Raw genomic sequence first — 15,664 nt, 5'->3', positions numbered from 1 at the left:
CTCGGTCTGACTCTATAGCGTTAGACTTTGCGGTTTGAGGTTTCCAACGGGGCTTAGTTATGGACGACTTTTTTTCAGTTTCACCGAAGTTCTCGCCTCGAAGCGACGCAGTTTATTTCGAAACTGTCGCCATCTGTCGCTACAAAATACAAACAGTTTAATACGGATTTAACCCAAATTGATGAATGTCAATACAATGGACGTTATTACGTTCGTTTTCCTTGTTTATTTAATCACGGCACGAGTATTCCGGACGTAAATACTCTGCCATTAAAATTCGAATCATTTTCAGCGTACCGTTTGTAATATATTTCTCGTCACGTATCTTTAAATGAGATAAATTTATTCACAAAAGCGTAATTTTTACGCTTTGGCAATCGATACAGAGCACGACTGTACCTATAAGATTCCGGACTGACTACTTCGTCAAAAAATGTGAACGAAAGAGAAGTCAAACTAGAGGATTGCGTCTAGTTTCGAAACTACTATATCTGAATCCCTAAAGTCTTTTCTCCTATCTTTGCATTCCCTAATATTGTTTGTCATAATGATCAGTAGTCCTACCACTAAAAACCCTAATTTTGGTTTCCCTAATTATTGATTAATTATCCCAATGTTATTAAGCATATTTTCTTTTTTGCGAGGGTCGCAGTTCTAACCCTAACCTAACCTACTTTTGTGGCAGCAAGTTCTAAAACCTAACCATTTTTCAGAACCTTACATTATGGAAAATAATCGTTATGACAATTGATCGTTAGGGCATGTGCCCATTAGGACAAACCAGTTAGGACAAGTGAATTTAGGACAAACATTGTTAGGGATTCAGAATGACACCCAGTTTCGAATAAGGGAGCAATATCATTCTTTAGACAATAATGCCCAAGTCAATTCATGACAATACCATTAATGCGAGTAAAACGCAGTTCCCTAGTTTGATCCTCTCTTTCGGATTGTTAGCTTAGCTCTGGTCTCCCATGATCAACGTTTTTACTTGGTGATAAGGGTCAATTTTGAATAACAAAACAGTGCAGCATTCCGGCCGGATACAAACCGTGGGAAAAAGCTTACAGATGTAGTGCATAATTATAGGTATTTTCCATCGTAAATTTCACGGAAACGTACGAACGTGTCTTGCTATTTCAGTCAGTCTCGGCGAACGTTTCCGTGAAAATACGATGGAAAACAATTATGCGCTACATCTGTACATGTGGTGGTCGCTTATCACTGATGGCTCCTCTACACGATGGGCCAGCGCCGTCCACTCCAAGGGACGCAGCCATGCGGTAGAATGAGATAGAAATATCACTTGCTCCCTCTAACGCATAAATGCGTCCCTTCCATGTCATGAAATTAAGGTTCAGCACTGCAATGAAATGAAGCTAATTCAGAAATTTTGTTTCAGGAATCGCATCGAGAGGACCGCGTCAAAGCGATGGCGGGGGTCGGTGCGGCGGATTATATCGGCGGCTATTTGTAAGAACACCTTTACCCGTACTATAAGTCACTAAGGGCCATTTCCACCATGACACTAACCCGAGGTTAAGCGGTTAAACCGTTACCTTAGTGTCAAATAGTACTGGTAACTCCAGATTTAACCGGTTACTCCGAGGCGGGGTTAGTATTACATATATTAGAATGGTGCAAGTGGTGCTAACAGTGCTCAAACTGACATACGCGCTGACGTCTACGTAATTTACTTTATAAACATCTCTTTCGCACTAATATGCGAGTACGAGCGAGATGTATACAAAGTATGTTACATTCTCGATAGCGTTTATGTCAGTGCCAAACTGGTGGTAGCCACAGTTCAAAATAGTTCGTAGTAGCGTTTTAAACGCACGGGTTCATTGACGTTGCTAAAGGGTTACTGATTAACAGTCCGCCGGACGGTATCGGCCTGTCAGTTGTTCGGAATTGTCAAAATTTTGTTCTAACTGACAGGCCGATACCGTCCGGCGGACTGTTAATCAGTGGGCCCCGTTACGGCGCATAGTTTGACTTACTACTTCATACTACGTTTATATAGCGTTTGACCGCGCGGTATTTTAACGCACGGTATGGCGCATATTAACTTGACATAGACCATTTAACAATTTAAAAAAAACGAGTACGTCGCGATTCAGCTCCTACGAAACCGCTCTTAAAAAATGCCGGTGTGCTCAGGCGCTAAACTCATGACCTTCGGTTATTATTACTTCCTTCTGATTTATACTTCCCTGGTACTCGGATATGAGAGTTTTCATGACTTTGGTATTTATTATCTCGCGCACGCAGCGGCTGATTCAGCGAGTACAAAATGCCTGTGCGCGTTTCTGTTATAATATTCCGCCGCGAGCTCACGTGACGCCATATTTAAATCAAAATCGTGTGTTAAGAATGTCTACTCGTCAAAGACTCCATTTAGCAATCTTGCTCTTCGGTGTTGTCAACAAACAGATGCCATCCTACCTCTACAACGAGCTTTTATGGTCACGTAACTCCAGGTCCAACGAGGTTAGGTCTGCAAGGTTTCTTCAGCTTGTCTGTCCTCCTCACCAGACAGCAGCGTTTCGTGGTAGTTTTAGGTGTGCTGCCGCGAAGTGTTGGAATTTAATTCCGCCGCCTATCCGTGCACTGAAATCGCCTTACACTTTTAAATCTAAATATCGAGCATATTTGTTAAACGAACAAATCACTTAATTTTCTCTTTTCTGTTTGCCTGCTTGCTTAATCACGTTACCCAATAATCTCACGGTCCGCAACGTTAAGCTTGCTAAAAAATTATAAACTACCGTCTAATTTAAGTTTTTTTTTTTTGTTGTAGTTTCCCTCTTTTATTGTATGATTGTATTTTGTAATCTGTGTTGAAGTGCGTGTTGTCACTCGTCTAGTTTTAGTTTAGATGTAGATTAGTTTTAAGTCAGGTACCCACTGAAAATCAGCGTCATGGCTTGCCGTGGCATTATGCTGAGTGGGGATCCTGTTTAGCATCTAAGTAGTTTATGTAACTTGTTCTGTGTGTTATTCTATACCCAGATGTTAAATAAATGTATTTCTTCTTCTTCTTCTTCTATTTCTATTTTCTTAAAGAGTTGACTTATTAATGAAATGCAGCTTGGCTTAATTATTATTGACTTGTCTGATAAGTTTCTCCAACTTTAATTGCCTCTTGGATGTCGGCCAGAGGTCCACAAACAAAGTTTGTCGCATTCTGCATTTTCCACTTCTATTATTGCCTTGTGAGTTATGTCTGTCGCAGCTTATTTTTTGTTTATAGTCATAACGGGTCAAAAATGTTCGGGTAAACTGGCGGTTTTCTGTGGATAATACGAAAGTTAACCCAAACGTTAAGTTGGAATAACTGAGGATATTAGACAAAGAAATTATTTCCCAACTAGGTATATGACCGCAGTTGAGAGCATTTTAAAATTTTATCATTTACCAGTCTTAGAGTAATTTTTTACCTAGATTAGAACATAGTCAAAATTATCGTTGACTGTACTTTTCTTACCACAGGCAACTTATGAAGACTTAAAACACAATTAGATTGCGTTGTTTCACCACAGATTTCCTATGGCCACCTCCTGTCTCCATCGTCAGATCAGGGGGGCGATTTTTGAAATTCGATCGTTCGATTTCGTCATTCGGAAATCGGTGGAAAACGGCGAAATGCTAATTTTTGAAATACTAGCGATAGAAATTGGGAATCGAGTGGTATTGACCACTCGTTTTCAATTCTATTAGTAGAATTTAAATGCCTAGTAGTGGAGATATTATTGAACGAAATACACGAAATCGAGTAGTCGAATTTCAAAAATCGGCCCCCAGCTCGAATGTACCATAATACTCGTATTGCATTGTCACTCGACTTTACATGTTATGTATACAAATTTTCATCTCATTCGGAAATCTGGAAGTGGGTCAAATTTGGCTTTGAACCAGCAAAGCAAGTTAAATAAAAGTTTGTAAAAAAATATCCATCGCCATCTGTCCCTAGTTAAAGTTTTTGACCTTCTTACATAAAAAAGTTTTTAACCCTTACTTATTAGATAAATGTCTGTTTGCAGAAGTTCTATTCAGGGCACGGTCCTTTAGTAAATCATCCATATCGCTTTTAGTCCCTGCACACAACGACGTTCCGTTCGTATCTTTCCGTTTTAGCAAAACTTTTCTTAAACTCGGGACGTTTTGTTAAAGAGCCATTTAGAGAAGAAACAGGAGGAAAAATGTATCGCACATAAAAAGCATTTTGTTAAAGATTTTTTCACCACACCAGCTCGGAAAGGCTTACTTTGCACTTCAAACACTGATAGCAAAGTTGCATTTTATTCACATGTGAGGCAAAGTAATCAAATGCAAATTTTGAGTGGTTTTTTTATGTTTGCTGGTAGAATTGACTTTTAAATGATGATTTTGGATGATAAATATTTAATAACATTCATTTGGATTTGATTTGGTTTGATTTTGTTTCATATTTTACATTTAATATTTGGTGTGGTGAAAAATTTTGTGTTTCACTTGGGGGCAATTTTTGTTTAACCCTCGTGCTTTGAAACCCTCGCAACCCTCAAGATTCCATTTGTCGAACCACTCGCTACGCTCGTGGTTCAATTTTGGAATCTTTCGCTTGCTCAGTTATCAATATTAGCACGAGCGGTTAAACAACAACTTTGCCCCCGAGTGAAACAAATAACTATTTTCTAGCTGTAAGTATGCAATTATTTTAGTAGCCTGACGCAACACCACTAAACTTATTGTGCCCGATGGCCCGATTATATCTAAACACAATGTAAATCAAAAATATTTCTTGTTCCACAAAGTTTGCAGATCTAAATACCTCCTAATTTTTTGTGTGTGTCTGTCTGTATTTTGAAGTCATGCACACACACACACATGTCATGTCATGACGGGGGATTTCGGATTGAGTGTTCGTTTTGCACTTTATAATTGCTAGCGAAGCGCGCACCAAACGTCGGGTTTCGCGGAATACGATTTTTATATAAATGGCACCGATTAGGAGCTAGCGAAAGCGCTCTTGGCCCGACTTTCTACTGTGAGGGGTGCTGCAGGCGCTTAGAATGTACGAGCGTGGATTTTTTATACACAACCACAGAAGAAATAATAGTACTAGGTGCAGAAGACTCACTCTCTAACAAAACGCGTCTGTCACGATCAGGATAGAGGTGGCGACAGCGCAACGCGCGGCTTATGGCTACTTGGCTAGCCACCAAAATTGGTGTGGAACGGATGTACTTGTAGCTACCTGTAGTAAAGCGACGAAATCGCGGAGTGAGCCACCGAGCCACTCCTGACACAACTTTTATTTTTTGCAGACAACCTATCCTGCTTCACGCACGGTTGCAGCACGGGCTGGGTGTCGGGCGTGCTGGGGCGCGAGGCCCTGGCGGGAGGCGCGTGGCTGGCCGCGCTGCCGTGCCTCGTGGCGCTGCCCACCGCGCCCTTCTTCGCCTTCCTGGCTGACGCCCGCGGCAGGCGCGTGGGGGCGGGGGGCGTCGCCGCTACTTTTATTGTGAGTTAAGGCTCAATTAGGGCCGGTTGCACGAGAGTTCGCAAAATTTTTATGTATGGAAAGTTTCATAGTAAAGCGCCGGGGCGCGCCAGCTGATGTTGACCAGTCTGTCAAATGTGGTTGGTGCAACTGGCCCTTAGACGGCGCGAGCACTCGCATGCGAGTTTTATTACTTTGCCGTATTTGATTGGTCGGCTGAATTGGATGCAACCAATAGTCCTCAATGTAACTAAAATCGCATGCGAGTTCGCGCGCCATTTAATTCAATCCTTAGGCTAAGCGTTTGCTGAAACGGGGACGACGCAATTCACGCAGCACAGAGCAGATTTTGCACGACACGATTGACACGCTGCATCGTAAGGACGTTTCATACGTTACAAAATCTGCAATGCGCTGCGCTGGGTCGCCTGCGTCTCAGCATACGCTTAGCCATATTTTCGGACAAGCTATCTAGCACAGAATGAGTGTCGGGCGGGCTGGCTGGCGGCGCCTGCCACTGTCATGGCATAAGGGCTGGGGCGCCGCGGGTTCTTTTGTTGTAGATGTTCGTCTTACTCTATTACGTGCTATATACAAATATCCTGCTGCTTTTAATTAGGGCTTTTAAGTACAATTTTATTCATTCCAGTTAAGCTGGTCGCTTGCGGCGTGGTGCGGTCCCCGCGGCGTCTGGGCAGCCCGAGTAGCGGCGGGCGCAGGAGGTGCGGGGGCTTTAGCACTAGCCCCATTATACTGTGCTGAAATATCACCGAGGACTAAAGGGTTGGCTGCTATGCCTGCTCTGTCTATCAGGTAAACTTCCAATACGGTCGCTAGCGGTGTAGGATCCTTGCTACCTGCGGTAAAAGGTAATGGCGGATGAATGGGTTGCGAGTGCTTTAGCACTAGTCCCATTATACTGTGCTGAAATATCGCCGAGGACTAAAGGCTTGGCTGCTATGCCTGCTCTGTCTATCAGGTAGGAACTTCCAGCGCTAGCGGTGTAGGATCCTTGCTATCTGCGGTAAAAGGTAATGGCGGATGAATGGGGTGCGGGGATTTTAGCACTAGCGGCATTATACTGTGCCGAAATATCGTAAGGGGTTGGCCGCTATGCCTGCTCTGCCTATCAGGTAGGAACTTCCAATATGGTCGCTAGCGGTGTAGAATCCTTGCTATCTGCTGTAAAGAGTAATGGAGGGTGAATTTGGTGTCTATGCAAGCTCTGAAGCCCTCCTTATAGAAGCTAACGCACAGAGTATGTGTTCAAGTTACTTTAAAAAAATACCCAAATAATAGTAGGCGAATATACTTGGTATTTGAAGAGTAACAACGATTTTTGCAGGATAAATTCTGACCCGATGACATTGGCACCATTTGGGAAGTATAGGACCTTCTCTAACAAAAAGGTCCCAATTTTTCCAACCTGAACACTTCAAGAATATTTTACTTTTAATTTCAGCTGCGGCATCCTCTTCGCTTTCGTGGCAGGCGGCATACTGTCAGCACACGCACTCTCTCTGTCAATGGCTGCGCCTCCAACGGTACTCCTACTATCACTTATGTGGCTGCCAGAGACGCCTTCTTTTCTCATTAGCGTCGGACGGATGCAGGTACTTATACTATATCCTTACCTACTTTGTAGCAGTCTTTCGTGGCAGGGGCATACCGTCAGCACACGCGCTCTCTCTGTCTATGGCTGCGCCTCCAACGGTACTCCTACTGTCACTCGTGTGGCTGCCAGAGACGCCTTCTTTTCTCATCAGCGTCGGACGCATGCAGGTACTTATACTGTATCCTTACTTACTTTGTAGCAGTCTTTCGTGGAAGGCGGCATACTGTCAGCACACGCGCTCTCTCTGTCTATGGCTACACTTCCAACTGTATTTCTGCCGTCACTTGTGTGGCTGTTAGAGACACCTCCTTTTCTCATCAGCGTCGGACGGATGCAGGTATGTATACTGTATCTTTACCTACTTTATAGCAGTCTATCGTGGCATGCGACGGGCTATCAGCACACGCGCTCTCTCTGTCAATGGCTGCGCCTCCAACTGTTCTGCTGTTGCCACGCCTTCTTTTCTCATCAATACCTGCATTCGCATAGGCCGAATTTATCTTTCTACATTTACATAAACAATACAACAAGTATAATATTAAAATCGCCTAACGACGGTGAGATAGATATTATTAGGAATTTGAAATATCCACATCGAAATTTATTCTATAAAACACACCTTCAGCTCTATTCAAGAAGTGAATACAAAATGTAGCAAGATAAATTCGGCCTATGCGAATGCAGGTATTGATGAGAAAAGAAGGCGTGGCAACAGGAGAACAGTTGGAGGCGCAGCCATTGACAGAGAAAGCGCCTGTGCTGATAGCCCGTCGCCTGCCACGATAGACTGCTATAAAGTAGGTAAAGATACAGTATACATACCTGCATCCGTCCGACGCTGATGAGAAAAGGAGGTGTCTGTGAGTAGGTAATTGTTATCACCGTTGTTTTTCTAACGCTAACCATGTTCACGGGTCCCTAACTCCCTTTCCAAGTTCGTGTCAGCCAACACGTTATCCACTTGGTGACCTCAATGATCGGTTTACGGCAACGACTCATAAAATGAGCGTTTTAAGCGCCGACATTGATCGGATTTATCGTAAACGAGAATGCAATGTCAATGCTCTGTAGGTTTAGGGGACAAAAAAGTAAAACAGACAATACGTGGTGTTTTGTGAAGGCTATACGTGACTACTTGTAATATCAGGCTACATAATCGACTTTACTCCACCTATTGTATCAGTTGTACCTACATGATTTCAGAAAAAGCATTGGTATTTGACTTTGCTGCCAAAAAATTACTACTTGGTCTGATTTGAGCTTAAAAGATTCGTCTAAATGTGTCAAAGTTTGGGATTATATTTTTGATAAAATACAGTCGGTAAAAAAATTATGTACTAAACTTGAATTGTTGCCATAAACTAAACATAAAAAGATGAGACCATTTACATTCGTTCATTCATTCAGAGTTGGTTTTCTAAACATCTACACATTACATATGTGCTCAACGCGTTAGAGCTATGTAGTTACTAATCACTTCAATCAGTCGTTGTGATCTAAAATACAAGTGGTAGTAATACAAATATAGTAGGACTAGCTAAGCTAAATAATTTAAAGATACCTTTAGTATTGAAGGCACACCTAGCACTTAATTTAATTGATCTTCAAAATTCCAACACATGAGCTGACGTACGATGCCAGATGTTATTATTATAATTTTTTCATGTTTAATTGTTTCAAGTTTACAAACGAATATGTTCACCTGCTCTCTAATTGTTTAAGCACAGATACTGTTTTTGTCTATTAATAGTTTAAACTCACTTTCTCCCACATGTTAGATTGGTTTTATCCTGTTTTATTGTTTTAATTTTTATTGTGTTTCCTGGTTGCCCTGAAAACCAGCGCCATGACTAAGTATCTTAGTCATCGGCATATGCTGAGTGGCATCCATTTTGGTGTTAGAATATATTAGAATAAGTATTATAGGTTAAGTTTTTATGTTTTACACCAAATAAAGTATTTCTATTCTTCTATTCTTCTATTCTACTTACATAGCAACTTCCTGGTGACTACGACTGTATACCCAAGACAAAAAGGTTTCTGAATAAGATTAACGTCTTGTTCCATGCTTCCAGGACGCAGCCAGAGTAATCTGCTGGCTAGACGGCTCAGACTTCCGCGAAGACCTGACGGATGCCATCGAGCAGCAGGAAGTCATGATCAGAACGGAGCCAAGCCGTCGAGAGTCCGAAGCGCTACAGCCGATGCTCAGACGCAGCCGGAGTGAGGGCACTAGCGAGGGCAAGGAGCAGTCCGTGTGTCGGGATCTATGTGAGTGGATCTATATCTGAATCCCTAAAGTCTTTTCTTCTATCTTGCATTCCCTTATACTGTTTGTCATAATGATTAGTTGTCCTATCACCACTTTAGTGGCAGCAAGTTCTAAAACTTAACCATTTTTCAGAACCTTACATTATGGAAAATAATCGTTATGACAATTGATTGTTAGGGCATATGCCCATTAGGACAAACCAGTTAAGGCAAGTGTGAGGGACGTCTGTACTTCTGTGAGAAACTGACGGAAGAGCAAGAAGTCATGGTGAAAACGAATTTCCATCTGACCTTCCAATTCAGAGGGAAACTAGGCCTTATTGAGGTTAATCCGGTTTTCTCTCGATGTTTTCCTTCACCGACAAGCGACTAAGTATCAAATGATATATAGTACACGAGTTCCGAAAAACTCATTGGTAAAATCAAATGTTTCACCCTGCGACCTCTGGATTGAAAATTGCATTCTCTTCGCGATAGGCCACAAGCGCTTTTAATATGTACATGAACTTGTGTCAAAATATTTATATCCAGAGAGGAAAATGGGCACTAAATTTGTATGTAGAAGCGGCCTCATGACGTCATCCGCTAACCTCTTAACTTTGACAATTTCCAGTCCGCCATCGCCGTTCCCGACGTGCGCTGATCTCCTGCTGCCTTCTGCTGACCGCTGCGGCTGGCAGCGGCGCAGGCGCAGTCAACAGCTTTGCAGCAGCCGTGCTCACTCACTCCGGGCACTCGTTGCCAGCGCTGAACCTTACTGCTTATAACTTTACTGTGTATAATGGGTAAGGGAATGTCTAGTTACTAGTACGAGTATCTATGCTTGCTAACCTTTGCTAAGATCCATCTACTACCAGCGGCTTTGTCATTAGTAACCTCAAAATCCTTCTAAATAAAGCCACTTGAAAAACTCTGCACCTAAGTGGCACCAAAGCGACGTCCGAGAGACGAATCTTTAACATAGAATTTCCCGTTGCAGTAAAATAATATTGTCTGGTGTTTGCCGTGGAAGCATATGGTACCTGACGGATAAGACGGGACTATTTCACAGGACGCCAAATTTGCGCCATTTCAGCAAAATCATATTAATGGCACTGGTTTTTGGAGATTTTTTTGGTAGTGTTGTGATGTATAATTAAACTTTGCAAGCAGAGTATAAATCTATAAAGCGCGAAGTTGAAAACGGGTTCTAATTTTCCAGAACAGTGTCCCGTGGATGGAGACAGACGTCAGAAACTGGGTCCGTGCTCTGTGGCACGGCGCTCGTTCTTGGAGCCGCAGTCGCCACTGTGACCGTCGATAAAGTCGGACGGAAGGTACAGTGCGTAATGTTATCAGTACTACTAGAAGCACTGCGTGAGATATCTACGCGCATAACAGCCAAAACACCCATTGTAAAACCCATTTAGGTGACTCCAACTTAGTTGGCTAACCCTGGGATACGCAAGTGGCCCTTAGTTGTTTGCCATATTATTGTAACGCTGTAGATTCCATATTCAGACTGGTTTTCTACTAAGTATGCGTTAGTAATATCGTTATTGTGTTCCTCTAAATGAGAACAAGAATGACAAATTTCTATGTAATTACTTATATATCTGAAGATTGTTAATCATTTAAAGTTCTTGGCTTTTGCAATAAACCTTAATATTTCAGGTGCTACTTCTAACATCCTGTGTCGGCATAGCATTCTGCCTCGCCATCCTCGGTCTCTACTGCGACCCTCGAGCTCACATGTACTCCTGGTACCCGCACCGACTGTGGCCTTATCGAAAACCTATAGTCAAAGAAAAAACACACGGCAACTATACAATTGAAAATATGGCTAAAGATGCCTTAAGAAATATAACCGATTCAATGCCATTTCATTATTTAGGAAATGAAAGTATAGCAGAAATAAGTCTACAAAGAGTAGAAAAGGAGGTTAATAATAGCGTAGAAGAAGCATCATCAGTAAAAATAGATCCAAACCTAATGGAGAAGAATATTGAAGATTCTATATGGCCACCAGTGATACTGCTGTCAATGGTTTTGTTCCTGTACAACATTGGTTTGGGATCCGTGCCTTACGTATTGATCTCGGAATTATTTTCAATCAATGTGAGTATGACGTCTATATTTCTATAGCAGTCTTCGTTTTGCCCGCCATCGATTTTGATGTCTTCATTGTCACCTACATTCAGAACTTTTATTCAAGAATTTTACAAAAGTGCAGACTTCATCAATATTATTCAAGCAAAATGTGTCTAGGTAGAACAATCAATCTTAAGTTAAGCATTATTTTTCCTTTTTTTTTTCTTTGTCCGTCTCTGGTTCTATTAGCTGGGGTCTGGTCTCCTCACACTTCGGTGTCAGGCCTGTTAGTCCCTAGCTAAGCAATTTTTCTAACAAGAATATTAAAGACTTTAATATTCTTTTGCTTTACTTTACCAGGTACGCAGCGTCGCATCAAGCTTGCTCATATCCTGGATGTGGCTCAGCAGCTTCTTCACTCTTCGCTACTTCGGTTCTCTCGCTCTTACCCTCGGTCTCCACGGCATTTACTACATCGGTGCTTCTATCACACTCCTCGTCTCCGGGTTCATCTACTTCATGTTGCCTGAAACAAAAGGGATGAATCAAAAGCAAATTGATGATCTGTTGAATGGCCCACTCCTGGTTCATAAAAAAAGGAAACGCAAGACGAATGAGACTTGATCTTCGGATTTGACCGAGAGTCGAGTTTCTGTGTTTTAAAAGATACATTATGCTACACGAAGCAGAAGATATCATTGAATATTAAAATCAAAACGTCAAGTGTGTTGGATGGATTTGTATAAATGTGGCTAAAGAGTTATTTCAGTCAGACATCACAACAAACAAGCTATTGTATTTCGCATATCAGAATGGACAATTAAATATTTCCTATGAAAATAGTTTCTGTCTATCACTATATAAATCGGTTCTGTAAGATATTAATGTTTAGGAGTAACACTAATCCGCACAATTCAAGTGATTTAGGTATCAAGATAAAAGGCAAAGGTAGAAATTGTTTAGTATGTATTACACTAAGAATCCCTTTTGATGAACTTGAAAAATGACTCGATAAATAAGCAATTTGGAAGGCATGGAAAATATTCTAAAAGAGTAATATTTTGATCGGATAATGAACTAGAAAATTATGTTTTAGCCGATAGCAGAAAGATACATCTAAATAAGTTTCTTCAAAAGGATTCCTGGTCCAAAGTCTTAACTAATCTTAGCAACGTTACACATTATACTGATACAAATATTACAAAATTCATTTTCTCTATATTTTATTGTATTTGGGGTTCCTGAAGTTCCAAGGGTTTAGGAGTTTTGTTCGTAATTTAATCAATCATTTACATTAATACAATTATAAATATGATCGGTCTAGTCTTTGAAATTGATACGATATTTTCTTGATAACTGATAGCGAACTGAATAATTCTCAGGATGATGACATTTTTAAAAAAGTAATTTGTACATAATTGAAACTAGTATTATATAATGGGAAGTATTAAAATGAAAATATTTGTCTGTGTGATTGATTTGCTGAGATTAGTTAAGATAAACTTTAGTCTAGAATAAACTGAATTAGATGGCATATACTTACTAAAAGAAAAAGTGACAAATATAACACTTTAAACTCCCGCGTTTTATACACATAATTAATGTCATTAACGGGTTTAAAATAAAGAAATTTAATCACATTAATTATGTAAAATGTGACCAAGCCCTCCAGTGGCCGAGGCCAGTATATTTTATTTAGTATAATATGACTTCTATTTCAGTTTATAATTTTAGTAGTGTGACTACTTAAAAACACAAATCAAAATATTTAATAAAAATAGTTTGGTTTGTTGCCTAGTTTTTTAAAGATGTTAATATTTAGGATATTATACCAAATTAGTAGATACCAAAGGAGTAGATAATCGAGAGCCAAATTTTAATAATATTAATATAGATGTGATCGTTGTATATTTTTTAATGGAAATAATGCTTTCGGTGTAATATTGTTAATTAGATAGACATTTTAAATGTACAGAATAATAAATGTGTTTAAATTTACAGATGCACGGCTGAAGATTAAGCAAATAAAATGACAATAATAATTAAGTGCATTCTCTCAGTTTGAGAAGCCTCCACCTCACTGTCATATCATACTATCTCATTTTCTAAAGTATAGAAAAACGATTATTTACTTTTATTGACAGGTATCTTCTTACTAGTCTATAATATTATACTCGCTCCTTTATTTTTACTTTCGAAAGTTTCTTTTTGAGACGTACCTATTTAGGTACCATTCTAAACCATCTATAACCATTGTTGAAACTAGGCCATTTTGTATATCCGCAGTTTTTTTATTATTTCGGTTTTACAACTCAAAATTCATTTTACTTTGACCTTTTGAGGAACTCTGTCAATATTATATTCAAAGTTGAAAATAGTTTCAGTATATTTCATCTTTTGTCGATTTAAGAACATCGTCATATATCATTCTAACATTTCATTATTCGTCAATTACTTTGTACTGTTCTAACTTTAAATGAAATCATACTAGTTTATGTTCCTAGTCATATCTTACTAGCTTAGTATTCTTAGGATTAAAATCTGTGTTTATATTATCACGTCTTTTTAGTGCATCTGTAATTTAATTCTGTAAAGTAGTTAGAATATATTTTAATATTGCTCAGTGTTATAAAAATGGGTGTGATATGAATGGTATAGCTTTTTTTAAAATCTTTTGCTATCCGTGCCTCAGCAAATGTTTTGTATTGTTTTGACTCACCAAAATATATATAAGCACGCATACCTATTTTAATAAAAGTTCCGCGTTAGTTTTGAGAATCAAAACATTTGACTGTACCGAAAAAAGTTAGATTAACAGTAGGTTAAAACATTATGATATCAAACTTACCTATATTACGGAGTAAATTTTTTGGGTATTGTTGGTTATTTACTGCGAAAAAGGTATCGGAAAAAACATTGTACAAATTTACCTAGAATGCGGATAAAGCAGGTAAAAACGAGTGCGCTTAGATTACATGATGATTGCTATGAAGATGATGGAATCAAAACACACAGACGGCAGATAATGTTGTATAAAAGGAGGCCCCTAATCGTGGTTGTAGGTACAGATAGAGCACGGAGAACATAGGAATGTGTATATTTTTTGCATGTTTGTATGTCATGGATGGTTGTAACAAAAACATATTACAAAGTGTTCAAATAAATATTGTAACTTTTATTACCCTTTTAACTGAAACTCACGTATTTGAGAATACAAAGTAGTTTTACACATATATGACACGATATTAACCCGATCATAGCAAATTCAGAAATAATAAATAAATTAAACTTACTTTCATTCCTTGCATCCCACAAGAATTGATAATCTTATACTATTATCAATATATTGCCTGCTATAATATTTATTACCGATTCATTAAACCCCTACGTAGCTTATCTTCTAAGCCTATAGCTGCGTATGTAAACAACTGTTTATACACGTGATATTTTGATGATATGCACATGCATTTAGCAGCAAGTTGACAAGTCATCACGCGGCCAGGGATTTAAAATATTTAACTTAATAAGTACGCACAGACTACTTAATTTAAAGAGGGATTCCCAGAACTGGATTTTGACAAAAATGGGACCAGTCTGTATGGATAAACATAATCGGGTAAGAAATGGCTCACTTCTAAAAAAAACCATTTAATAAAGATGAATAAAAAACATTCACTTGAATCTCCTCATTTTGAAAAATTTAAGTCTGTTCAAAATTAATTGGGTCCCTCGCACAAGAAAAGTCTGTTTCCGTATACATTTGGCGAAAGTTTTCCCGTCTTGCGTATTCACTTGGCAAGTTTACATTTTAACAGTTATTTATTTACCCAATCGTCACGTTTTAGCATAATATAACTAGGTAGATACCTACTTTTTGCATTTCCTTATTTACCTCATTATCTTAAGTGTGCGTAACGTTTATCAAAAGGTTTCAGTAGAACCGACATTGAAACTAATATGGATTAATACAGGTTTTATTGGTCATATCTGATCTATAAAACATGTACAGTTATCGAATTATAATCTTAAGCCAGCCATATAAAGATAGCTTTCCAATATCTGATTATTTACTCATACTTTCCCGACTCTAGTAAATATCATTTGAAATTATACAAGGATAGAATATATCGTCAGATGACAAGCAAAAGTCACAAATTACTAAAAAAAATTAAACAAAAAATCGACCTTAATTTAGTACTAATATGGTTAACTATGGCTAT

The 15,664-nt window shown here is 39.2% G+C and overlaps 1 protein-coding gene across 1 annotated transcript in view; it reads left to right on the top strand.

Annotated features, from left to right (window-relative positions):
* Positions 1-14,610, top strand: part of LOC134673790 (solute carrier family 2, facilitated glucose transporter member 8-like) — a 92,912-nt gene extending 78,302 nt beyond the window's left edge. The window contains exons 2-10 of the mRNA XM_063531817.1: positions 1,403-1,473; positions 5,313-5,509; positions 6,138-6,301; positions 6,951-7,101; positions 9,179-9,374; positions 9,988-10,159; positions 10,576-10,690; positions 11,028-11,471; positions 11,805-14,610. Of these exons, the coding sequence (XP_063387887.1) occupies positions 1,403-1,473; positions 5,313-5,509; positions 6,138-6,301; positions 6,951-7,101; positions 9,179-9,374; positions 9,988-10,159; positions 10,576-10,690; positions 11,028-11,471; positions 11,805-12,068 (1,774 nt within the window). The 3' untranslated portion in view covers positions 12,069-14,610. The remainder of the gene's footprint in view (positions 1-1,402; positions 1,474-5,312; positions 5,510-6,137; positions 6,302-6,950; positions 7,102-9,178; positions 9,375-9,987; positions 10,160-10,575; positions 10,691-11,027; positions 11,472-11,804) is intronic.
* Positions 14,611-15,664: the final 1,054 nt, after the last annotated feature.

The sequence above is a fragment of the Cydia fagiglandana genome, chromosome 19 (genome assembly GCF_963556715.1).
Source record: "Cydia fagiglandana chromosome 19, ilCydFagi1.1, whole genome shotgun sequence".
NCBI lineage: Eukaryota > Metazoa > Arthropoda > Insecta > Lepidoptera > Tortricidae > Cydia > Cydia fagiglandana.
Note: the sequence above shows the minus strand (reverse complement) of the source record. Positions and strands in the feature narration are given on the sequence as shown.